The 27,076-nt window shown below is 48.9% G+C and overlaps 1 protein-coding gene across 5 annotated transcripts in view; it reads left to right on the top strand.

The window, feature by feature from the left end:
* PIP5KL1 (phosphatidylinositol-4-phosphate 5-kinase like 1) overlaps window positions 1-27,076 on the top strand; it is a 621,182-nt gene that overhangs the window by 388,523 nt on the left and 205,583 nt on the right. For all 5 annotated transcript variants that reach the window (XM_085614153.1, XM_085614158.1, XM_085614155.1 and 2 more), the window contains one exon: window positions 11,027-11,151. In XM_085614153.1, coding sequence (XP_085470279.1) covers window positions 11,027-11,151 — 125 coding nt within the window. The remainder of the gene's footprint in view (window positions 1-11,026; window positions 11,152-27,076) is intronic.

The following is a 27,076-nucleotide window of genomic DNA, read 5'->3' as shown; positions in this document are numbered from 1 at the left end:
CCGCCCACCGGGGGCCTGGTGGCCGATCGAAACCCTCCGTGGGGAGGAGATCAGGGGTGTGACAGAGGTGGCGTCCCCCAGTCTGGCTTGGGGGTTTCTCTCTCCCTCGGCCGGGCATGCATGGTAGTGTCTTGGGTTTGGCCGGGGCCTCGGCCGGCCATCGAGTTTGTTGGGCCATGGTTGCCGGAAGTCTGTGATACCGGGGGATCAGGTGTGGTTGCAGGGTTGCTTGCTGGTCGGGAGGGTCCACGCCACAAGGCCGGTCTCACATTAAGTGAGAGATGGAGGGATGCATTCATAGAGTTAAGTGAGGGACGGCGGGCCATATAAATAAAGAGGTCACTGAGGGATGAAGGGACACATACACACAGAGGTCAGTGAGGGTAGGAGGGATGCATACACACCGGGGCACTCCCTAAACAGTCTCTGACCTCTCACTGTCTAAAGACTGAGTTGCATGACCCTAGTGGCCAACTGCCACCACCACAAGTAAGAGAAGACCCTTGCCTCTCACAGCGACGTTATTTTGCAAACTCATTACTTTGAACCACAGTGAGAGAAGAGAGGGGCCGATTCACAGAACTAATCTGAGACAAAATCCTAAACTTACTACTCTTGGTATTCACAGAAGGCACTTAGTAGTAGTAAAATTAGAATTTTAACTTAAGACAGACTTAAGACAAAATCCTAACTTTACTCCTACTAAATGCCTTCTGTGAATACCAAAAGTAGTAAGTTTAGGATCTTGTCTTAGATTACTTCTGGGAATCAGGCCATAAGAGAAGAGCTCAGCCACCATCTGAAGAAAGACCGCAAGAATTTGCAACTGAGTCTGGGTAACTTCAGACGCCTCTGTCCTGAAGAAGGTCGACCTCCATTAACCCAAGCACAGGAACAGGACCTCCGAGAGGTCTGTGACAGAAGAAAACGTACAGTCCTACAGGTGTGACAGGACCTCCGACGTCCGTGACAGAAGAAAACGCACAGTCCTACAGGTGTGACAGGACCTGTGAGATGTCCATGAGGGGAGAAAACGTACAGTCCTACGAACAGGCTGGGACGGCGAGAGGTAAATGAGAAGAGGACCGGCAACAAGTGACCTGACGCCACCTCACACCTGAAGAAGAAAGGAACACGTGCGACACATGGCCTGATGCCACCTAGCGCCAGAAGAAGAAGTAAACATGTGACGTGTGGCACGAAGCCACATTGCAAAGGAGAACAGAAAAAGAGGAGGAGAGAAAGGTGTGTGACCAGACCTATCACACTGAAGAACCTGACGACCATAAATGAGCAGGAGGCATGATCAAAGGTGACAAGACCGAGGATGTGTGCTACTCCCCGAGAGTGCACCACCAACACAAGCAAGCTACTCATGGGGACAGCCCATTGAGAGGACCAGATGTAAGCTGCCTGCATGCGTGACCAGTATCTGCCCCACGCTTCCCAGTGCAACTATACGTTCGGAGTCACCAGCTGCTTGGTGAATGATGGCATCCCTGCAAAGAACCGCACATGCCGAAGGAGAAGAACAGCACCTCAACACACTGAGCTATGTGAATGCGAGGTCGCTCCTGTCACCCTGTCGTGCCAGTTCTAATCACCTATGCTATGGTATAGGATGTCTTATGGCAACAACACCATCATGCCATGTGCATCACCGTAACCACCGAAGGAGCATCTCACCACCAGGGTGGAGCCTTACACCCGCGATCCACCAAGAGAACATTTTATTTATTTATAACGTTTTATATAGCGCGGACGTGATCCCGAGGGATATCCGAGCGCTTTACAATTTGAGGGAAAGGAAGGTAACAGTTCAGTACATAAGTCAAATGGGAATATAAAACAGACAGTGAATCAAATTGGGCTCACAGAACAAGGCCGGTTACACATCCGGGAGGTCAGCAGAGAATGGGCTAGTAACTGATACATAGCGACTTCAGATATGGGGGCAAGCTGGATCGGTGATTTTAAGGTTCTTCTTTTTCTCTCATCTAACTGGTCTTTGTGATCGAGTATTGTGATATCTGGACCTCTGGTCACTACGGCAGGACCACTTCATTTCATCACAAAACTCTATTAGGGATCATGAGGCGTGGCGCTTCTCGTGGCTCCCTCCGGTTGTACAAGGTCCAGGATATCACAATACTCTATCACAAAAGACCACTTAAAATCACGGATCACGGATGCAGCTTCCCCATATCTGACGTATCGAACACACTGAGCGAAATTGTGAAATCAGAAATGCACACAGACTAATACGAGGAGCAGAAATATTTGAAATTAGTTAATGACTGCAGACACCCGAGCATCTCTAAAGGCTTAGGGCTTGTTATTTCTCCGGCTGGAGTATAACCAAATTTCAGCAAGAAACAACAGTAAATTGTTTTTAGAATTCCCACGCCTCACCTTCAAGAGAAACAAGCATTGGCATAGCCAATAGGTCTCGCTTTTGGGACCTTATAAGTTTTTAGCCATGTAACAGTTGATGTTATTGCACCAAGGATATTGTGCTGCATAACTAAATACTTATAAGGTCCCAAAAGTGAGACCTATTGGCTATGCCAATGCTTGTTAGGTCTCGCCTAGCTATTGCGTTTACGCAATCGCTATAAGTGACTCTAGTAAAAGGGGCATTTCAAAGTGCTCCCAAAAGTGGATTGCATGGCGAGCACGCGCACAATCACGTGCATCGTGCCGCCATGCAATCCGTTTGGGGAAGCGCTTCAGCCTACTGGCGCGTGCACGTGTAGCCACAGCCTCGGCATCATACTTCAAAGGGTCCGCTCCCCCGCCTGGAATGCGCTCCCCCGCCCCCGCCACAGCATGCCGAGAGATTGTTTCCTCATGGTGCCTCTCACAACTGTCCCTCCCCCACCACAGCACACTTGATGCATTTCACACAGAAAAACATGCCTCTCGCCTATCTCTCCCCCGTCGTGTTTTCTTTGACTTTCAGCACTCAGCTTCCCCGCAACCAGCATTTAACCACCACCGTTTAGTTAAAGAAAAACAATTGCAGCTTTGCCCACCTCTATTTGCCACGCACATTCCATTTTCATCCTTAGGAGGTCAATGACATGAGCCACGTTAATTCAGCAACAGAAACATTATTCACGACGCCAAAAGCATTTATGAGCACACGGGACGCATTTCACACAATGAAAACACACACATGCCTCTCGCCTATCTCTCCCCTGCCCTACCCCCGCTGTGTTTTCTTTGGCTTTCAGAACTCAGCTTCCCCGCAACCAGCATTTAACCCCCACCTTTTAATTACCACAAGTGGAGCTTTGCCCAGATCTATATGCCACGCTAATTCCCTTTTCAACCTTATAAGGTCGATAACATGAGCCCCGTTAATTCAGCAACAACAGAAACTTTATTCACAGCGCCCAAAGAAATTATCAGCACACGGGGCAAATTTCACACAATAGAAACACACACATGCCTCTTGCTTATCTCTCCCTCGCCCTCCCCCCACCGTGTTTTCTTTGCCTTTCAGAACTCAGGTTCCCCGCTACCATCATTTAACCCCCACCTTTTAGTTAAAGACACTTGCAGCTTTGCACAGCTCTATATGCCACACTCATTCCCTTTTCATCCTTCTGAGGTAGATAACATGGGCCACGTTCATTCGGCAACAACTAAAACAATTTATGCATTGCAAAAAACATTTATCAGCACACTTCACGCATTTCACACAGATAAAACACACACATGCCTCTAGTCTATCTCCCTCCCCACCCCGCCCTCCACCCTCTGTGTTTTCTTTGCCTTTCAGCACTCACCTTCCCCTCAAACAGCATTTAACCCCCACCTTTTACTTAACAACACTTGCATCTTTGCCCAGCTCTATATACCACGCTCATTCCTTTTTCATCCTTCGAAGGTAGATAACATGCGCCCGTTAAACCAGCAACAACAAAAATACTATTCGCAGCACCAAAAGCATTTATCAGCACACGGGACGCTTTTCACACAATCAAGAAACACATGCCTCTCGCCTATCTCTCCCCCGCACTCCCCCCGCCGTGTTTTCTTTGGCATTCAGAACTCAGCATCCCCGCCACCAGCATTTAACCGACACCTTTTAATTGCAACAAGTGCAGCTTTGACCAACACTATATGCCACGCTCATTCCCTTTTCATCCTTCTAAGGACGATAACATGGGCCCCGTTCATTCACCAACAACGCAAACTATATTCACAGCGCCAAAAGATATTATCAGCACACTTCACGCATTGCACACAAATAAAACACACACAACTCTCGCCTATCTCCCACCCACCCAATGCCCGCTATGTTTTCTTTGCCTTTCAGCACTCAGCTTCCCCGCAACCAGCATTTAACCCACACCTTCTAGTTGCAAAAATGCAAGCTTTGTCCACCTCTATATGCCACACTCATTCCCTTTTCATCCTTCTGAGGTCGATCGCATTAGCAGCCTTGCATCCACACACAATACTCTCTCACACACACTAGTTACTATCAAACACACACACGCTGCGCACACACACATCGGCACTGCTCACACACAACCAATGTTCACAAACACAGGCACTTCGCACACACACATCGGCACTGCTCACACACACCGGCACTGCTCACACACACAGGGACTGTTCACACGCAACATCTCTCTACACACCTCACTCACTCTCTCAACACCCCTCTCTGTGCAGATTTTTTGCTTCTGTGGAGAAGAGGGGGGGGGGTTGCACGGGGGGATGCATTTTCTTAATTCTGCCTCCAAATTGGTCACCTGTCCAACAACCTAAGTTGGCAGGCTACAACACACATTGCATTACAAATGCTATTGGTGTCACATTTGCAACAGTTAAAACTATTGACATTGTACATGAGAAAGCTAGTAATTTCAATATTTTCAATACCAACACATAAATAAAAAAATTAGTCAATTTACAATACAAAAAGCTCAAACTTTCCTAATGCGAGACCTATTGCATTGCAAGTGCTTGTTTTTATTTTGTTTCTGTCCCATTTGGTTTCTCGGCCTCTGACTGCCCTTTCGCACCTCCTGCCAGTGAGGCCAAGGAGGGGAGGGGGCTGCAGTACCGCGCAGACTGACGGACATCTTGCCTGGAGACAGGAAATCTGCACAACAGAAGACCTGGTGGAAGTGTGTGTGTGGGGGGGTTGAGGGTCTCCCGGGGAGGGCTGGAGTGACACTTTAAGGATGAAAACACTTGAAGAGAAGATGTGAACGTTGTCACTTGGGCCCTTAAAGACAAGATCTGCTGCGCAGATAGCAGTCACTGCTGCCAGGCGCCAGCGAGACCTGTCTCCCCTCCGCGCAGCGCTCGAGCAGGGCCGAGGTGACGAGGAGAGCAGGAGCGCGGCACCTGACCCCCGAGTGTTGCAAAATGTTTAAGATGCTCTTGCTAAGCTGTAGACTCTTGTAAGTACACATGGAGTTGCGAGGAGGTGTTGGCAATTGATATTACTCACTGGGGTACTTGAGAGAGCTATGGCCGGGTATCTCTCCGCTATTAAGTATATGTATTGTGAATATACGTGCAGCTTTTAAATCCAGATTTTGCACCCACGCCACTTGTTGAGTAGTTTGTGTTCACGTGTGGTGTGGAGTCCTCACGTCTAGGGGTTAAGGTGTGTGTGTTGAATGAATAGGTTGCAATGAGGCACTTAAATAACGCATGGGAAATTCGAAAAGAGAAAAGGCTAATGAGAAAAATGATGAGTGTGGAAATCATGGATGGTTTTCCCTCTTATGTTTTTTTCTCGTCTCGTTTTAGAATTGTGAATCCTCTTGGAAATCTCCAGAAAAGAGTGACGTTGGGGAAAAGCCCAAACATACAGAGTAATAAAGTAATAAATACCCGAATAGGGGTACAGACCAGAAAATAGGGACCAACACCCTGACGAATGCCAGAGCGACCTGGTTTGGCGCAAAAAAAGCTGGCAGAAACATGTTGGTATTTGCAGTGGGGATAGAAGGGTCGTTACCTTCCCTGAATACCCCATATTGTTGGTTTTAATCCTGCCAGAGGTTGACAAAAAATAAAAAATTGCGGGTTAACCCCTAGGCAGTTTTACTATTATATCTACACCTCTCTTGGTCCCTTCTTCCAGGAGAAGATTTGTTTTCCTTTTTGATTTGAGTTACACTTTTGTGTTTCGTTTTGCCTTTCTTTATTACACTCTACCCTCACCACTATTCTTCATCTTCTTACTAAAAAATTGCGCTCCATCCAGAGTGTTGGTCTGCACCTGGATGTATGATGCGGCCCAATGATGAAGCATGACACTACCAAGTGTGTGAGGGCAGTATTAAGACATCTTTTGATTTTCCCATATCTAGCGTTCAGTAGAGTTATTTTTGTTATAAAGTTTTTCTCTGTTGTGTGAGACTTAAATATTGGTAAGGGAGTCAGAGAAGGCTCAATCCCTTGTCTCTTCTGTTTTGTGATATTCAGAAAGTAACTCACGTCCATCTTTACCAAAAATATTTACGTATTCAGTATTTAAAAAATACAAATTGTCTTATCATAACTCAACCAACGGTTTATTAGAGATGACACGGTTCGAATACTGCTAAGTTCTTTGGCATTTGTTTTAAACATGGAATACATGAGGCAATACAACAAACGTACCTATTTTATGTTGCTGTATTTTACTTTATAGGTGAATAAATACATTTAAGAGGTCACCTTTTCGTAGGGTATTAATACACACCTTAAAAGATATCCGATTCATTCACGCGTTTATCAACACCCGCTTTTAACCTCCCTCATAATTCCCCGAAATCTGGCAGGCCTTCCAAGCGCAGCTCGGAGCTGTAAAAGAGCCCCTTACAGATCGAATCATAATTGCATGGGAGATGTTGCCAGGCGGGTGCGCTCCCCCGCACAGTGACACGTAAACCCGTGAAAAACTCTGCACTACACAAGCGCTCTTCACCAACCTGCCTTAAAGACATCCTTAGGCGCTTTTTCCGACTCGTCAACATATGACGAGTTAGATAAGGAAGGTTGGGAGAAGGTGGAGAGATCAGTTTATCTCCTTTCGCCTGCTAGCGCCCAGAGGCAGCAAGGACAATCTAAAATACAGTGTGTTTTGAAACAGTTTGCATGGATAAAATTGCTTCCTAGGCGCTTCCTATAAAAGCAGCTTCTATGTGTTGATGAAAGGGAATTTAACGCTATGTTTATATGAGATGAGAGTTGGTAATTATTCCATTGCAGACGAGCAGACAGTGTGCTCTGTGTTAACGAAGGAAGCCGGCGGTAATTAAGCATTATAGAAATAATAATTTATTTACATATAATGCTGGTGCAAGACTCTCCCTATTTAAGCGCCATAAATAACCACTGATACCCAGCTCAGTGCACCACTTCTATCTATGTCAAAAAGATGAAATGTTGCTCCTCGAACCTGCGTATTTTGACCCAGATCTCCAATCCCCATCACTGTGGCTTTGCCCTTTTCCACGTCGTAATCACAACTTTGGGCAGGAAGGTTGGGGGGTGCATCTCTGAAGGTCAAAGTGACCATTATTTTATTTTACTTGATTTACTGGGTCGTTTTAATTTTTTCACACTGTTCTGGCATTTAAATTATTATCTTGGACAATGTATTTGTTTATTCAAATAATGTGCAAATAAAATTGAGCAAACAAAATAAAAAATACACACTTGGGGGTTCGCTTTTCATATAAAAACAGTGACGAACCGCCCTTAGAGGAAAATAAGTCTTTATTTGTGTCGCACATTCAAAATGGCTGGAGTGTCCTGGGGCTTGGAGATCGGAAACGTAGCGCATGCAGGGAGCTCGGAAACAATGGGCACGTCATCACTTGAGAGTAGAAAGGGTACGAGGGACCCTTGGAAGGAGGGGGGAGTCCTCACTTTAGAACAGGGCGATGGAAGCCAGAGAGGGAAATAAAACACTGAAATAATAAGGATTAGAGAATGTCGATTGCATGCAAAAGTAACTTTCTGGTTTTAAACTGATTTGATAGCATTTTAATCCAATTTCTCATTTGAGTAAATCAGTTGAGGCAGGTCAAAGATGAGTACAGTAATAATATTGTCAGTGTTTGCCTGACGCTGGATGTCAAGCCGTGGGTAAGATCTCTGATTTACGGAGCAGAGCTTCGGGTTGCTCCCTGTGTCCTTGATTCTTGCTAAGCAGTAAGCATGATTCTGGGACAGCCTCCTCTGAAGTAACGCTTAAATTGGACAGAGTACTGTAACCGCAGGGCGCGCTTATTCAAACGGGCATTCGGATCAATAGCTGCACCTTAAATATACAGCCGCCCTGGGTTTCTATGCTCGTTTGGGATACAGAAAAGGCATTAAGCTCCCCCTGCCACAGCGCTGCTTTCCAGCTGGATTGTTAATTCAATTCCTTCTGCCCATATTGTTAAGTTGCAGCTCCTAGACGCGGGAGAAATGCAAATTTGAGCGCTATATAATCAAGCATTGGCCGCGCTGCCGTGAAAGTGACACGGCCGCGCGACCCGCGAATGTGATAGTGATAGTGATAGTGATCGCGATCAAGCGCGGCGGAGGAAAGTCATATGGCGGCGGCGTGCGTGTTCGTGAGCGTGCACGCAAGCTTTAGGCCACCAAAAGCCAGTGGGGGCACTTTGAAAACCCGTACACTAAATGTCTCTGCCAGATCAGCGCATGTGCTGCCTCAGCGAGACCTAAAAATAGTTCAAAAAATAGATCCTGGTGAAGATGGAAGCACAGTTCTATGTCCATTGAAACGTACGTGGACCTGAAAGATTGCAGCCCTAGCTACTAGCACAGCATTGGAGGGCTGACGTTTCTGCCCAAGTTCGTTTTCATCTGTGTGCGCTATGCTGTACCGGGGAGTGCGACGGTGTGTAGTATGTGTCAGTGATGTGAGTGTCGAATATGTGAATGAGATGTGAGTGTGGGGTAGAAAACCTATGGTAGTCTTATGAGGAAAAAGGCTTATTATGCATTGTGATGAACGTGGCTGTGTGTAGATCATGAGTTGGTTGCACAGAGTGCAGTCTTGATAAGGAAATGCATCAGTGTAACTAGTTGATGCGTTGTAAAGAAATAGCAGTGTTCAGAAATAATGTGACTATATCAGCCAAGATTGTTCTATGATTGGTCTTAAATAAGTGACTCATGAAATGAAATGAAATGATAAAAATAATTTATTGAAATCTACTTTCTTGTGTGGAGAAATCATGAGTCAATGACCCATTGTTAAGCTATTTATTAGTATTAAAGGTCACGTGGGAGGTTTTTCACTATAAATTGGTTTATTGCCCCCTTACTCCCTGACCTAAATGAGTTTAGATCTCTAGGGGGCGCTTCTTTCAAATAAATCCTGGATGCGAGCAGTGATGTCTGGGTGCTGCCAGCTGCACCCGTCCATCTGTCCTGTATTATCTATTTCTACAGGTTGGACTCAGTTTTGTTTTCTTTGAATTTTGGGAGGAATGAAGTGTCCTGTTGGACTCGTAGTTTGTTTCCAGTCCCCTCACACTCGCCCCACACCCATCCAACACAGGCATCACCGGTCAGGTGACTGTCAGTAAAAGGGCTGGAGCGCACACGCTCGGGCACGTTCACTCCCATCACTGACTAGAGTCTCTGGTATGTGGGCCTAGGGCCCGGAACACCACAAAGGCCATTGGTTAAAGGTAGGTGGGGAGCGTGGGTTACAGGCAGACGGTGAGGTCAGAGGTCGAGAGAGGGGTCGGAAGTCGAGAGTGAGGCCATTGGTAAGAAGAAGGTGGGGAGCATGGGTGACGGGCAATTAGTGGGGTCAGAGGTCAAGAGTGGGAGGGGAGAGGTTGAGAGTAGCAGGCTAGAGAATGAGATTGGGGCCACTGGTTAGAAGAAGGTGGGGGGGCTGGGGTTACAGGCATATGGTGGGGTCAGAGGTCAAGAGTGGGTGCCATTGGTTAAAGGTAGAAGTGGAGCATGGGTTACAGGCAGACGGTGGGGTCAGAGGTCGTGAGTGGAGTCAGAGGTTAAAAGTGGGAGGGCAGAGGATGAGAGTTGGGGCCATTGGTTAAAGGCAGGTGGTGAGCGGGTTAAGTCAACTAGGGGGGTCAAAAGTTGAGAGTGGGGGGTCAGGGGTCGAGAGTGAGGGCAGATGTAGAGAGTGGGGCCCATTGGTTAAAGGTAGGTGGAGAGCAGTTTAAGGCAGTCAGTGAGGTCAGAGGTCGAGCGTGGAGTCGGAGGTTAAGAGTGGGAGGGCAGAGGTCGAGTGAGGTCAGAGGTTGAGAGTGGGGGCAGATGTCGAGAGTGGGGCCATTGGTTAAAGGTAGGTGGTGAGCGGGTTAAGGCAGACAGTGGGGTCAGAGGTCGAGAGTGGAGTCAGAGGTTAAGAGTTGGAGGGCAGAGGCTGAGAGCAGGGCCTTAGAGAAGTGGGGAGCGGTTAAGTCAGCTAATGGGGTCAGAAGTTGAGAGTGGGAGGTCAGGGGTCGAGAGTGGGGTCAGAGGTCGAGAGTGGGGGCCATGGGTTAAAGGTAGGTGGGTAGTGGGTTAAGGCAGAAGGAGGGCAGTAATGGGGCGAGAATTTACAGGAGGTCGGGAGGGTAGATGCCGAGAGTATATGTCAGCGTTCAAGTGTCAAACTTGTGAATTTGTTTGTAAACAATAGTGGAGTTGTCAGAATTCTGGAATTGAGCATAACGCGCATGTGTTCGTTTCTCTTTGTGTCTTTTTAAAATCCTGTCACTAGGCCCTATATACAACAAATCAAATTTATTTTAAGGAGTCTGCAGTGTGATTTAATGTAAACCTGAAAGCGTATAACTTATTCCATGTAGTATCTCAGTTAAAGGCCCCCCCCAATATCTGCGTCAGCGGAACACAACCATGTGGTAACATGCCCTAACACACAGGTCCCAGTTCCTTGAAGCCCCACGATCTCGGAGTGTGGAAATGCAGCTAGCAGGGGGTTTGGGTGGAGGGAGTGGGGGACAGTGAAGGGGGTTGATGTTTCCGAGGCCTCATTCCTAAAGCCCCTTTCCTCTTCCCACAGGAACGACAAGCGGTTCTTCCTGAAAACTCAAAGTAAACGAGAAATCCACTTCCTGCTGAACAACTTGAGCAAGTATGTGCAACACCTGGAATCCTACCCACACACTCTGCTCGTCAAGTTCCTGGGTAAGATGTGTGTCTGTGTGTGTGCATGTGTGGTATGCATGTGTGGTGTGTACTGTGTACATGTGTTGTATGTGCAACACCTGGAGTCCTACCCACACTCTCTGCTCGTCAAGTTCCTGGGTAAGATGTGTGTGTGTGTGCATGTGTGGTGTGTGCTGTGTACATGTGTTGTATGTGCAACACCTGGAATCCTACCCACACTCTCTGCTCGTCAAGTTCCTGGGTAAGATGTGTCTGTGTGGTGTGGGCAGCTCTGAGGTGTGCATTCTGTGTACATGTGTTGTATGTGCAACACCTGGAATCCTACCCACAGTCTCTGCTCGTCAAGTTCCTGGGTAAGATGTGTGTGTGTGTGTGTGTGTGTGCATGTGTGGTATGCATGTGTGGTGTGTACTGTGTACATGTGTTGTATGTGCAACACCTGGAATCCTACCCACACTCTGCTCGTCAAGTCGCTGGGTAAGATGTGTCGGTGTGGTGTGGGCAGCTCTGAGGTGTGCATTCTGTGTACATGTGCTATATCTGCGACACCTGGAATCCTACCCACACTCTCTGCTCATCAGATTCCTGGGTAAGGTGTGTGTGTGTGTGTGTGCGTGCATGTGTGGTGTGCATGCATGGTGTGTACTGTGTACATGTGTTGTATGTGCAACACCTGGAGTCCTACCAACACTCTCTGCTTATCAAGTTCTTGGGTAAGATGTGTGTGTGGTGTGCATGTGTGGCGTGTACTGTGTACATGTGTTGTATGTGCAACACCTGGAGTCCTACCAACACTCTCTGCTCGTCAAGTTCCTGGGTAAGATGTGTGTGTGCATGTGTGGTGTGCATGTGTGGTGTGTACTGTGTACATGTGTTGTGTGTGCAACATCTGGAATCCTACCCACACTCTCTGCTCGTCAAGTTCCTGGGTAATGTGTGTGTGTGGTGCGCATGTGTGGTGTGCATGTGTGGTGTGTACTGTGTACATGTGTTGTGTGTGCAACATCTGGAATCCGACCCACACTCTCTGCTTGTCAAGTTCCTGGGTAAGATGTGTGTGCATGTGTGGTGTGCATGTGTGGTGTGTACTGTGTACATGTGTTGTATGTGGAACACCTGGAATCCTACCCACATTCTCTGCTCATCAAGTTCCTGGGTAATGTGTGTGTGTGTGTGCATGTGTGGTGTGCATGTGTGATGTACTGTGTACATGTGTTGTGTGTGCAACACCTCAAATTCTACCCACACTCTGCTCGTCAAGTTCCTGGGTAAGATGTGTGTGTTTGTGCATGTGTGGTGTGTACTGTGTGGTGTGTACTGTGTACATGTGTTGTGTGCAACATCTGGAATCCTACCCAACCTCTCTGTCAAGTTCTTGGGTAAGATGTGTGTGATTGTGTGCATGTGTGGTGTGCATGTGTGATGTACTGTGTACATGTGTTGTGTGTGCAACACCTCAAATTCTACCCACACTCTGCTCGTCAAGTTCCTGGGTAAGATGTGTGTGTTTGTGCATGTGTGGTGTGTACTGTGTGGTGTGTACTGTGTACATGTGTTGTGTGTGCAACATCTGGAATCCTACCCAACCTCTCTGCTTGTCAAGTTCTTGGGTAAGATGTGTGTGTGTGTGTGCATGTGTGGTGTGCATGTGTGATGTACTGTGTACATGTGTTGTGTGTGCAACACCTGGAATTCTACCCACAGTCTCTGCTCGTCAAGTTTTGGGTAAGATGTGTCTGGTGTGCATGTGTGGTATGCATGTGTGGTGTGTACATGTGTTGTATGTGCAACACCTGGAATCCTACCCACACTCTCTTCTTGTCAAGTTCCTGGGTAAGATGTGTGTGTGTGCATGTGTGGTGTGTACTGTGTACATGTGTTGTGTGTGCAATATCTGGAATCCTACCCACACACTCTGCTCGTCAAGTTCCTGGTTAAGAAGTATGTGTGTGTGGTGTGTACTGTGTACATGTGTTGTATGTGCGACACCTGGAATCCTACTCACACTCTCTGCTTGTCAAGTTCCTGGGTAAGATGTGTGTGTTTGTGGTCTGCATGTGTGGTGTGTACTATGTACATGTGTTGTATGTGCAACATCTGGAATCCTACCCACACTCTCTGCTTGTCAAGTTCCTGGGTAAGATGTGTGCGTGTGTGGTATGCATGTGTGGTGTGCATGTGTGGTGTGTACTGTGTACATGTGTTGTATGTGCAACACCTGGAATCCTACCCACATTCTCTGCTCGTCAAGATCCTGGGTAAGATGTGTGGTGTGCATGTGTGGTGTGTACTGTGTACATGTGTTGTATGTGCAACACTTGGAATCCTACCCACGTTCTCTGATCGTCAAGTTCCTGGGTAAGATGTGTGTGTGCGTGTGTGGTGTGCATGTGTGGTGTGTACTGTGTACATGTGTTGTATGTGCAACACCTGGAATCCTGCCCACACACTCTGCTTGTCAAGTTCCTGGGTAAGATGTGTCTGGTGTGCATGTGTGGTATGCATGTGTGGTGTGTACATGTGTTGTATGTGCAACACCTGGAATCCTACTCACACTCTCTGCTCGTCAAGTTCCTGGGTAAGATGTGTGTGTATGTGGGGTATGCATGTGTGGTGTGTACTGTGTACATGTGTTGTATGTGCAACACCTGGAATCCTACCCACACTCTGCTCATCAGATTCCTGGGTAAGATGTGAGTTCCTGGGTAAGATGTGTGTGTGTGCATGTGTGGTGTGCATTTGTGGTGTGTACTGTGTACATGTGTTGTGTGTGCAACATCTGGAATCCTACCCAACCTCTCTGCTCGTCAAAGTTCCTGGGTAAGATGTGTGTGTGTGTGTGTGCATGTGTGCATGTGTGGTGTGTACATGTGTTGTGTGTGCAACATCTGGAATCCTACCCACACTCTCTGCTTGTCAAATTCCTGGGTAAGATGTGTGTGTGTGTGTGTGCATGTGTGGTGTGTACTGTGTACATGTGTGGTGTGTGCAACACCTCGAATTCTACCCACACTCTGCTCGTCAAGTTCCTGGGTAAGATGTGTGTGTGTATGTGCATGTGTGGTGTGTACTATGTACATGTGTTGTATGTGCAACATCTGGAATCCTACCCAACCTCTCTGCTTGTCAAGTTCCTGGGTAAGATGTGTGTGCGTGCATGTGTGGTGTGCATGTGTGGTGTGTACTGTGTACTTGTGTTGTGTGTGCAACATCTGAATCCTACCCACGTTCTCTGCTCGTCAAGTTCCTGGGTAAGATGTGTGTGTGTGTATGTGTGGTATGCATGTGTGGTGTGTACTGTGTACATGTGTTGTATGTGCAACACCTGGAGTCCTACCCACACTCTCTGCTTGTCAAGTGCCTGGGTAAGATGTGTGGTGTGCACATGTGTTGTGTGTGCAACATCTGGAATCCTACCCAACCTTTCTGCTCGTCAAAGTTCCTGGGTAAGATGTGTGGGCATGTGTGGTGTGCATGTGTGGTGTGTACTGTGTACATGTGTTGTGTGTGCACCACCTGGAGTCCTACCCACACTCTCTGCTCACCAGATTCCTGGGTAAGATGTGTGTGTGTGCATGTGTGGTGTGTACTGTGTACATGTGTTGTATGTGCGACACCTGGAATCCTACCCACACTCTCTGCTCGTCAAGTTCCTGGTTAAGATGTATGTGTGTGTATGTGTGGTGTGCATGTGTGGTGTGTACATGTGTTGTATGTGCGACACCTGGAATCCTACCCACACTCTCTGCTCGTCAAGTTCCTGGGTAAGATGTGTGTGTGTGTGCATGTGTGGTGTGTACTGTGTACATGTGTTGTATGTGCAACACCTGGAATCCTACCCACACTCTCTGCTCGTCAAGTTCCTGGGTAAGATGTGTGTCTGTGTGGTGTGGGCGGCTCTGAGGTGTGCATTCTGTGTACATGTGTTGTATGTGCGACACCTGTAATCCTACCCACACTCTGCTCATCAGATTCCTGGGTAAGATGTGTGTGTGCATGTGTGGTGTGCATGTATGGTGTGTACTGTGTACATGTGTTGTGTGTGCAACATCTGGAATCCTACCCAACCTCTCTGCTTGTCAAGTTCTTGGGTAAGGTGTGTGTGTGTGTGCATGTGTGGTGTGCGTGTGTGGTGTGTTCTGTGTACATGTGTTGTGTGTGCAACATCTGGAATCCTACCCACACTCTGCTCGTCAAGATCCTGGGTAAGATGTGTGTGTGCGTGTGTGGTGTGCATGTGTGGTGTGTACTGTGTACATGTGTTGTATGTGCAACACCTGGAATCCTGCCCACACACTCTGCTTGTCAAGTTCCTGGGTAAGATGTGTCTGGTGTGCATGTGTGGTATGCATGTGTGGTGTGTACATGTGTTGTATGTGCAACACCTGGAATCCTACTCACACTCTCTGCTCGTCAAGTTCCTGGGTAAGATGTGTGTGTATGTGGGGTATGCATGTGTGGTGTGTACTGTGTACATGTGTTGTATGTGCAACACCTGGAATCCTACCCACACTCTGCTCATCAGATTCCTGGGTAAGATGTGAGTTCCTGGGTAAGATGTGTGTGTGTGCATGTGTGGTGTGCATTTGTGGTGTGTACTGTGTACATGTGTTGTGTGTGCAACATCTGGAATCCTACCCAACCTCTCTGCTCGTCAAAGTTCCTGGGTAAGATGTGTGTGTGTGTGTGTGCATGTGTGCATGTGTGGTGTGTACATGTGTTGTGTGTGCAACATCTGGAATCCTACCCACACTCTCTGCTTGTCAAATTCCTGGGTAAGATGTGTGTGTGTGTGTGTGCATGTGTGGTGTGTACTGTGTACATGTGTGGTGTGTGCAACACCTCGAATTCTACCCACACTCTGCTCGTCAAGTTCCTGGGTAAGATGTGTGTGTGTATGTGCATGTGTGGTGTGTACTATGTACATGTGTTGTATGTGCAACATCTGGAATCCTACCCAACCTCTCTGCTTGTCAAGTTCCTGGGTAAGATGTGTGTGCGTGCATGTGTGGTGTGCATGTGTGGTGTGTACTGTGTACTTGTGTTGTGTGTGCAACATCTGAATCCTACCCACGTTCTCTGCTCGTCAAGTTCCTGGGTAAGATGTGTGTGTGTGTATGTGTGGTATGCATGTGTGGTGTGTACTGTGTACATGTGTTGTATGTGCAACACCTGGAGTCCTACCCACACTCTCTGCTTGTCAAGTGCCTGGGTAAGATGTGTGGTGTGCACATGTGTTGTGTGTGCAACATCTGGAATCCTACCCAACCTTTCTGCTCGTCAAAGTTCCTGGGTAAGATGTGTGGGCATGTGTGGTGTGCATGTGTGGTGTGTACTGTGTACATGTGTTGTGTGTGCACCACCTGGAGTCCTACCCACACTCTCTGCTCACCAGATTCCTGGGTAAGATGTGTGTGTGTGCATGTGTGGTGTGTACTGTGTACATGTGTTGTATGTGCGACACCTGGAATCCTACCCACACTCTCTGCTCGTCAAGTTCCTGGTTAAGATGTATGTGTGTGTATGTGTGGTGTGCATGTGTGGTGTGTACATGTGTTGTATGTGCGACACCTGGAATCCTACCCACACTCTCTGCTCGTCAAGTTCCTGGGTAAGATGTGTGTGTGTGTGCATGTGTGGTGTGTACTGTGTACATGTGTTGTATGTGCAACACCTGGAATCCTACCCACACTCTCTGCTCGTCAAGTTCCTGGGTAAGATGTGTGTCTGTGTGGTGTGGGCGGCTCTGAGGTGTGCATTCTGTGTACATGTGTTGTATGTGCGACACCTGTAATCCTACCCACACTCTGCTCATCAGATTCCTGGGTAAGATGTGTGTGTGCATGTGTGGTGTGCATGTATGGTGTGTACTGTGTACATGTGTTGTGTGTGCAACATCTGGAATCCTACCCAACCTCTCTGCTTGTCAAGTTCTTGGGTAAGGTGTGTGTGTGTGTGCATGTGTGGTGTGCGTGTGTGGTGTGTTCTGTGTACATGTGTTGTGTGTGCAACATCTGGAATCCTACCCACACTCTGCTCGTCAAGATCCTGGGTAAGATGTGTGTGTGCGTGTGTGGTGTGCGTGTGTGGTGTGCATGTGTGGTGTGCATGTGTGGTGTGCATGTGTGGCATGTACTGTGTACATGTGTTGTGTGTGCAACACCTAGAATTCTACCCACAGTCTCTGCTCGTCAAGTTCCTGGGTAAGATGTGTCTGGTGTGCATGTGTGGTATGCATGTGTGGTGTGTACATGTGTTGTATGTGCAACACCTGGAATCCTACCCACACTCTCTTCTTGTCAAGTTCCTGGGTAAGGTGTGTGTGTGTGCATGCATGTGTGGTGTGCATGTGTGGTGTGTACTGTGTACATGTGTTGTGTGTGCAACATCTGGAATCCTACTCACACACTGCTCGTCAAGTTCCTGGTTAAGAAGTATGTGTATGTGTGGTGTGTACTGTGTACATGTGTTGTATGTGTGACACCTGGAATCCTACTCACACTCTCTGTTAGTCAAGTTCCTGGGTAAGATGTGTGTGTGTGTGTGTGGTCTGCATGTGTGGTGTGTACTATGTACATGTGTTGTATGTGCAACATCTGGAATCATACCCACACTCTCTGCTCGTCAAGTTCCTGGGTAAGATGTGTGTGTGCGTGCATGTGTGGTGTGCATGTGTGGTGTGTACTGTGTACATGTGTTGTGTGTGCAACACCTCGAATTCTACCCACACTCTGCTCGTCAAGTTCCTGGGTAAGATGTGTGTGTTTGTGCATGTGTGGTGTGTACTGTGTGGTGTGTACTGTGTACATGTGTTGTGTGTGCAACATCTGGAATCTTACCCACACTCTCTGCTTGTCAAGTTCCTGGGTAAGATGTGTGTGTTTGTGCATGTGTGGTGTGCATGTGTGGTGTGTACTGTGTACATGTGTTGTGTGTGCAACATCTGGAATCCTACCCATACTCTCTGCTCGTCAAGTTCATGGGTAAGATGTGTGTGTGTGAATGTGTGGTGTGTACTGTGTACATGTGTTGTGTGTGTGCAACATCTGGAATCCTACCCACACTCTCTGCTTGTCAAGTTCCTGGGTAAGATGTGTGTGTGTGCATGTGTGGTGCATGTGTGGTGTGTACATGTGTTGTAATGTGCAACATCTGGAATCCTACCCACACTCTCTGCTTGTCAGGTTCCTGGGTAAGATGTGTGCATGTGTGGTGTGCATGTGTGGTGTGTACTGTGTACATGTGTTGTGTGTGCAACACCTGGAATTCTACCCACATTCTCTGCTCGTCAAGATCCTGGGTAAGATGTGTGGTGTGCATGTGTGGTGTGTACTGTGTACATGTGTTGTGTGTGCAACATCTGGAATCCTGGAATCTGGGCGTAAACTCCTGAGGCTTGAGCCGGGAGTCAGTCGCTTTGCGCTAGTTAGTACCGTTGAGCTTGTAGGGTTTGAAGAGTGATTGCACTTTTATTACTTGCTTTTAAATTTGCTTTTTAATTTGCTTTCTCGGAATTGTACTGTATTCCTACAAGAATTCTTCTAATTGTATATACAGCTGTTATAATACCTCTCGGTCTGTTTAGCACTCACCTCTTGTAAAGTCTTGTCCCTCGTACCTCACTCAACGGTACCTTCCCACCCGCCTGGCCGCCATTTTGGTGGTGACGCGGGGAGCAGTCTAGTGTCTGCTTCCCTTACGCTACTAAAGTGGGGCATGGTGCGAACGCGCAGCGGGTGTGCCAAAGGCAAGCCCGTCTGCGCCCGTCCGCGCCCAGACGGGACCTAGGGCCACCCCCCCCCTTCTTCTGGCTCTATGATCCCCAAACTCACTTACACTCGTTCTGTTTTGTATAGCCTCCGACCGCCATTTGGTAATCATTGCTCTCGTTTGTGTTGTTATGATGCCCCTTTAGTCTGCCCTTCATGTACTCTGGCTCTTACATCCCTCCCCTCGGAGCTGTGTATCGCCTCTGCCTCTTTTTGGAATGCCATTCCTTCCTCAGTGACAGCACGCCCCTCTGACCTCCTTCCTGACCTTAGTTTTATTAATTTAAACTGCAGATCTCTGCCTAAACACAAAAGGGACATATTTGACCTCCTCACATCGTCAAGTCCGTCGGCCTTGTTTCTAACAGAAACCTGGCTCAATGACTGTTCTGGACCTGACATTGCCACTGCCCTCCCCGATGAATACACCTTTGTGGGACGTAACAGAACTCTCAGGGATGGAGGTGGCATTGCCATTATCTATAAGAGGTGTTAATCCTGCAAGTGGGAAGACCTCGATATCCCCAATTGTGAAGCAGGCAGTTTTAAATTGTTATTATCCCCTAATTTTACATTGTCCGGTGCCCTTTTGTATCGCCCACCTGGAGCGGCTGCCGCATGGGCAGCTGCCCTGCCTGAGCTTATTGCTCCCCTTTTGCTGGAATCTAACAATTTCCTGTTAGGTGACCTGAACATCCATCTCAACGACACCCTATGCTCTATTAGCGCTCATCTTATACAGGATTTTGCCGCCCTCAATTGAAGTCTTCTTAACTCCGGCCCAACTCATAAAGGCGGTAATCTCCTAGATCCAATTTTTGCTAATTTGGACACTGTAACCTGCCTACCCCCCAGACCTATCATTTGGTCTGACCATTTTATTGTAGAGTTCCTCATTAAGATGGTGGGTGCAACCTGCCTTTCTGGCAACCCACGTTCCCTTAGAATCCGTAGAAATTGGCAAAGACTCAACCTGGAGCACCTTAATAATTCCCTCGAAAAGACCTTGCCTCAACTTTCTAACATTTCTACCGACGATGTTGGGACGATTAGCACCTGGCTTACCTCTGCAATTGATCTCTGCCTCCCAGCACGCAAATGTAAGCAAAATTTTCTGCACCCCCCTGCCCCCTGGTTCAATGAACAATTAAAAATGGAGAAGTCCCGCTGCAAAAGACTGGAGCGTATTTGGAGATTAAACTACTCTCCTGCAGACAAAGAAAACTACAAACTCGCACTACACAAATACCACGCTCTTTGCAATACCGCCAGGGCCAATCACGTTAACAACACGATACTGAAAGCTCAGAATCGCCCCAAAGCTCTCTTCAAGGCAGTTCAGGAACTATCGGGTATGGCTTGTGCTCCCAAAGCCCCCTGTTTGGATAGCACTCAATGCAATTCCCTGGCGGACTTCTTTTCGCAGAAAATTGACAGCATCTACGCGGGTTTTGGAGCTTCACTATCTGCTTCATCTTCATCCAGCCCACCAATACAGAATTATGACCAACCATCCCTTCAGGATGATCCGGTTCGGTCCTCATTTCCCCTTTTAGATAAGTGGGAACTCATCTCTATACCCGTCTTCCAGAAACTGCTGGCAGAGATCAAATCCGGCTCTCCTTTGGATCCCATGCCCCTGCAGATTCTCCGTTCCCTAGCCTCTGCCCCACTCGACTGTATCTTGGCTCTCCTGAATGCTTCCCTCACTGAGGCAACTGTCCCTAACGTCTGGAAGCATGCTATGGTTGTCCCGCTCCTGAAAAAAGCTAATGCTGATCCCAGCAACCCAGCCAATTTTCGACCCATCTCCTTACTTCCCGGCCTCTCGAAGGTGCTGGAGAAGCATGTTAAACTTCATCTAACCATTCACATTGAGTCAGCGAACGTTCTTCACCCTTCCCAATCAGGTTTTCGGGCGGGCTTTTCTACTGAGTCCACCCTTTTGGGAGTCACGGAGACAATCAGACGTCAGGTAGATAGAGGAGAGACGGTGGCACTCATCCTTTTGGATTTGAGTGCCGCTTTTGACACCGTCTCTCATACCATCCTTCTTTCTGCCTTGAGGTCTGTTGGGATCTGTGGCTCCGCACTTGCTTGGATTTCCAATTTTCTTTCTGACCGCACTTTTCAGGTTTTCTCCCCCTCTTCGGTGTCCACTGTTCATAACGCCCCGTACGGTGTCCCCCAGGGCTCTATTCTTAGTCCTTTGTTCTTTAACCTTTATGTCAGACCCCTCGCCTTTCTTGCTGAACAGTCTGGACTATCTATTTTTTCGTACGCAGATGACACTCAAATCATCTTCTCTCTCTCTTCTAATCAGCACTCCCCCTCTTCCTCTCTTCGTTCTGGGCTCACTGATATCGCCAATTGGATGCTGACTAACAAACTGAAGCTGAATGGCGACAAAACGGAGCTGCTCCTGTTCGGGCCTGACTCCGCTCTCTGGGGCCCACAACATTGGCCTCAGCAAATGGGACCATTGCCGGTCCCAGCAACAACAGCACGCAACCTCGGGGTCCTCTTTGACAATCAGTTATCCATGAGGCAACATGTGGTTAAAGTCTCAGCCACCTGTACTACCATCATCAGGTGGCTGAGGAAGATCACATGGATGCTTCCCCTTGACACCCAGAAGTCAGTGGTCCAGGCCTTAGTGACATTGCGGCTGGACTACGGTAATGTTCTACTCCTGGGTGCCTGCAAAGAGGTCTCCCGTAAGCTTCAAGTGGTCCAGAACATGGCTGCCCGCTTACTCTGCAATCTGCCTAGAACCACATCCGTTTCCTCCTCCCTGCGCAGCCTACATTGGCTACGCATAGAATCTAGATCAGAGCTGGAAAATCCCCTCACTATTTATCCACCTTAGTTCACCAATACTGTCCTTCTCGCACTCTTAGATCCTCCTCTCAGTGCAGATTCTCTGTCCCCCGTTTTAAGCGTACTAGAGTTGGTGGGCGCTCTTTTTCCTACTTGGCGCCCTCGCTCTGGAACTCGCTTCCCATACCTTTGCGGTCTGAAACATGCTAACTTAAGTTCCGCAAAGGAGTGAAAACCTGGCTGTTCTCTTTGTAATCTACTCTTTGTACCCATGCTTGCTTTTTACTTCTGTGCCTCCAGCGCCGGGAAACCCACGGGTAGCTGCGCGCTTAACAAATTTATATATAATAATAATAATAATAATTAAAAAAAATCCTACCCAACCTCTCTGCTAGTCAAAGTTCCTGGGTAAGATGTGTGTGTGTGTGCGCATGTGTTGTGTGTGCAACATCTGGAATCCTACCCACACTCTCTGCTTGTCAAATTCCTGGGTAAGATGTGTGTGTGTGTGCATGTGTGGTGTGCATGTGTGGTGTGTACTGTGTACATGTGTTGTGTGTAACACCTCGAATTCTACCCACACTCTGCTCTTCAAGTTTCTGGGTAAGATGTGTGTGTGTGTGTGTGGTGTGCATGTGTGGTGTGTACTGTGTACATGTGTTTTATGTGCGACACCTGGAATCCCACTCATACTCTCTGCTCGTCAAGTTCCTGGGTAAGGTGTGTGTGTGTGGTCTGTATGTGTGGTGTGTACTATGTACATGTGTTGTATGTGCAACATCTGGAATCCTACCCACACTCTGCTTGTCAAGTTCCTGGGTAAGATGTGTGTGTGCATGTGTGGTATGCATGTGTGGTGTGTACATGTGTTGTATGTGCAACATCTGGAATCCTACCCAACCTCTCTGCTTGTCAAGTTTCTGGGTAAGATGTGTGTGTGTGTGCATGTGTGGTGTGCATGTGTGGTGTGTACTGTGTACTTGTGTTGTGTGTGCAACATCTGGAATCCTACCCACGTTCTCTGCTCGTCAAGTTCCTGGGTAAGATGTGTGTGTGCATGTGTGGTGTGCATGTGTGGTGTGCATGTGTGGTGTGTACTGTGTACATGTGTTGTGTGTGCAACACCTGGAATTCTACCCAGTCTCTGCTCGTCAAGTTCCTGGGTAAGATGCGTGTGTGTGTATGTGTGGTATGCATGTGTGGTGTGTACTGTGTACATGTGTTGTATGTGCAACACCTGGAATCCTGCCCACACTCTCTGCTCGTCAAGTTCCTGGGTAAGATGTGTCTGGTGTGCATGTGTGGTATGCATGTGTGGTGTGTACTGTGTACATGTGTTGTATGTGTAACACCTGGAGTCCAACCCACACTCTCTGCTTGTCAAGTTCCTGGGTAAGATGTGTGTGTGCATGTGTGGTGTGCATGTGTGGTGTGTACTGTGTACATGTGTTGTGTGTGCAACATCTGGAATCCTACCCAACCTTTCTGCTCGTCAAAGTTCCTGGGTAAGATGTGTGTGTGTGTGTGCATGTGTGGTGTGTACTGTGTACATGTGTTGTGTGTGCACCACCTGGAGTCCTACCCACACACTCTGCTCACCAGATTCCTGGGTAAGATGTGTGTGTGCTTGTGTGGTGTGTACTGTGTACATGTGTTGTGTGTGCAACACCTCGAATTCTACCCACACTCTGCTCGTCAAGTTCCTGGGTAAGATGTGTGTGTATGTGCATGTGTGGTGTGCATGTGTGGTGTGTACTGTGTACATGTGTTGTATGTGCGACACCTGGAATCCTACCCACTCTCTGCTCGTCAAGTTCCTGGTTAAGATGTATGTGTGTGTATGTGTGGTGTGCATGTGTGGTGTGTACTGTGTACATGTGTTGTATGTGCAACACCTGGAATCCTACCCACAGTCTCTGCTCGTCAAGTTCCTCTGTAAGATGTGTGTGTGTGTGTGTGCATGTGTGGTATGCATGTGTGGTGTGTACTGTGTACATGTGTTGTATGTGCAACACCTGGAATCCTACCCACACTCTCTGCTCGTCAAGTTCCTGGTTAAGATGTGTGTCTGTGTGGTGTGGGCGGCTCTGAGGTGTGCATTCTGTGTACATGTGTTGTATGTGCGACACCTGTAATCCTACCCACACTCTCTGCTTGTCAAGTTCCTGGTTAAGATGTATGTGTGCATGTGTGGTGTGTACTGTGTACATGTGTTGTATGTGCGACACCTGGAATCCTACTCTCACACTCTGGTCGTCAAGTTCCTGGGTAAGGTGTGTGTGTGCATGTGTGGTGTGCATGTATGGTGTGTACTGTGTACATGTGTTGTATGTGCAACACCTGGAGTCCTACCCACACTCTGCTCATCAAGGTCCTGGGTAAGATATGTGTGTGTGTGTGTGCATGTGTGGTGTGCATGTTTGGTGTGTACTGAGTACATGTGTTGTATGTGCCACACCTTGAGTCCTACCCACACTCTCTGCTCGTCAAGTTCCTGGGTAAGATGTATATGTGTGTGTGTGTGCATGTGTGGGGTGTACTGTGTACATACGTTGTATGTCCAACATCTGGAATCCTACCCACACTCTCTGCTTGTCAAGTTCCTGGGTAAGATATGTGTGTGTGTGTGTACATGTGGTATGCACGTGTGGTGTGTATGTGTGGTGTGTACTGTGTACATGTGTTGTATGTGCGACACCTGGAGTCCTGCCCACACTCTCTGCTCATCAGATTCCTGGGTAAGATGTGTGGTGTGCATGTGTGGTGTGTACTGTGTACATGTGTTGTATGTGCAACACCTGGAATCTTACCCACACTCTCTGCTCATCAAGTTCCTGGGTAAGATGTGTGTCTGTTTGGTGTGGGCAGCTCTGAGGTGTGCATTCTGTGTACATGTGTTGTATGTGCGACACCTGGAATCCTACCCACACTCTCTGCTCGTCAGATTCCTGTGTAAGATGTGTGTGTGTGGTGTGTACTGTGTACATGTGTTGTGCGTGCACTACCTGGAGTCCTACCCACACTCTCTGCTCACCAGATTCCTGGGTAAGATGTGTGTGTGTGTGTGCATGTGTGGTGTGTACTGTGTACATGTGTTGTGTGTGCACCACCTGGAGTCCTACCCACACTCTCTGCTCACCAGATTCCTGGGTAAGATGTGTGTGTGTGTGTGCATGTGTGCTGTGGGAAGCTCTGAAGTGAGTGTACTGTGTACATGTGCTGTGTGTGCAATACCTTTAGACCTACCCACACTCCCTGCTCGTCAAGGTCCTGGGTAAGATGTGTATGAGACCGGCCTTGTGGCGTGGACCCTCCCGACCAGTAAGCAACCCTGCAACCCCACCTGATCCCCGGTATCACAGACTTCCGGCCACCATGGCCCAACAAACCCGATGGCCGGCTGGGGCCCCAGCAACACCCAAGACACTACCACGCATGCCCGGCCGAGGGAGAGGGAAACCCCCAAGCCAGACCAGGAGACGCCGTCCCGGTCACACCTCTGATCTCCTCCCCAAGGAGGGTTTCGATCGGCCACCAGGCCCCCAGTGAGCGGGCGCCTCGCATGCTGGGCGTCTGGAGTCCCTCCCAGACCAACCTGAACAGATCAAGGGGCCGAGCGGCAGGAAATCCCAGGCACCAGACCCCTCTCTGCGAGGATTACGGACTTCAAAGAGGAGGGGGGATTATAACCAGGGGTGCTGAAGGGACAGGAGGCAGAGAAGACCTGTGTTGGAAAGGCGTTCGCCGGAAGGGGGTTCGATACACGTCTTGCCCCCCCCTTTGACCCACCTCTCCCAAGTAAGCCGAACCAGGCGCGCACACCCTGAACTGCACTGTGAACAGAGGGACACCACACGTATTCTTTGTAAGACGATAGGTTCTTTTATCGATGATTTCAAGGGATCTTTATGACCCAAAAGGCAAATAGTACAGCAGTGGCACAACGTACCACAAGTCAGTCGTGGGGAATGGGGGTAGCGGGACAGTCTTTCAAGATAGTGTCTCTGCGAAATACCCTGCGGAAGCTCACAATCCTCGAGCTGGAGGGTGTCGTGTCTCTGGGCGATCTCTTCCCGAATCGTCCTCAAGGGGAGCGCCGCGAGTCTCTCAGCAGGCACAGGTGGTCGGAGTTCAGGAGCCGCGATTCCGTCAGCAGGGCTCAGATGGTTTAATAGCTGGGGGCCGCGAGTCACTCAGCAGGCCTAGGTGGTTCAGTGCTCGGGAGCCGCGACCTCGTCCGCAGGGCTCAGATGGTTCAATAGCAAGAGGCCGCGAGTCACTCAGCAGGCCCAGGTGAATGCAGCGTTCAAGAGCCGCGACGACGTCCGCATGCTCAGATGGTTCCAGGTCTTCCTCTTCTTTGTTTCTCCGGCACCCCTTGTTATACTCCGCTGGTCCTTTGAAGTCCGGAGGGCTCGCAGAGGGGGGACTGGGGTGACGGAGGGGGTTTGGCGGGATTTCCTGCCGCTCACTTCTTTGGTCCTTTCAGGTGGGTCTGGGAGGGACCCCAGACGCTCGGTAGGGGAGGCGCCTGCTCCCCAGGGGCCTGGTGGCCGATTGAATCCTCCCGGGGAAGGCGACCCGGGGTGTGACTGGGCTGGCGCCTCTGGGTCTGGTTCGAGGGTTCCCGCTTCCTTGGTTGGACATGCGTGGTAGGGTGGTGAGTTGGTCAGGCCTCTGGCCGGCCCGCGGATCGGGGGTGGCTGGGGCGGCCGGAGTCGGGGATGTCGTGTCTTGAGGGTGGTTGCAGGTTGGCTGGATGATGGAGAGGGCCACGCCGTGAGGCCGGTCTCACACGCGTCCTCCCCAGCTGAAAGGCGTGGAGAACTACCCATCCACTGGGGGGTTCTCCTCGCCGAAGCGGAAGAACCGGGACAGGCCGTCGGCGTTGGCATGATCCGTCCCGGGGCGATGTTCGACAGTGAAATCCATCCCTTGGAGGGAGATGGACCATCGTAGTAGCTTGGGGTTCTCCCCCCTCATCCGCATTAGCCATTGCAAGGGCCGGTGGTCCGTCTGTACTCAAAAATGGGTTCCGAACAAGTAGGGCCGCAGTTTCTTGAGGGCCCAGACTACGGCAAAGGCCTCTCGCTCTATAGTACTCCAACGCTGCTCTCTCGGCAGCAGCCTTCGGCTGATGAAGGCTATGGGCTGATCAATGCCCTTGTCGTCGAACTGCGAGAGCACGGCCCCGATGCCATGTTCGGATGCGTCGGTCTGGACCACGAACTCTTGGGAGTAGTCGGGGGCCTTGAGTACGGGGGCGGTGCACATGGCGGTTTTCAAGGCGTCGAACGCCTGCTGGCACTGGGGGGTCCACTGCACCTTCTGCGGAAGCTTTTTGGAGGTCAACT

This window comes from Triturus cristatus, chromosome 1_2, assembly GCF_964204655.1.
Source record: "Triturus cristatus chromosome 1_2, aTriCri1.1, whole genome shotgun sequence".
In the NCBI taxonomy this organism is placed as follows: domain Eukaryota; kingdom Metazoa; phylum Chordata; class Amphibia; order Caudata; family Salamandridae; genus Triturus; species Triturus cristatus.
Note: the sequence above shows the minus strand (reverse complement) of the source record. Positions and strands in the feature narration are given on the sequence as shown.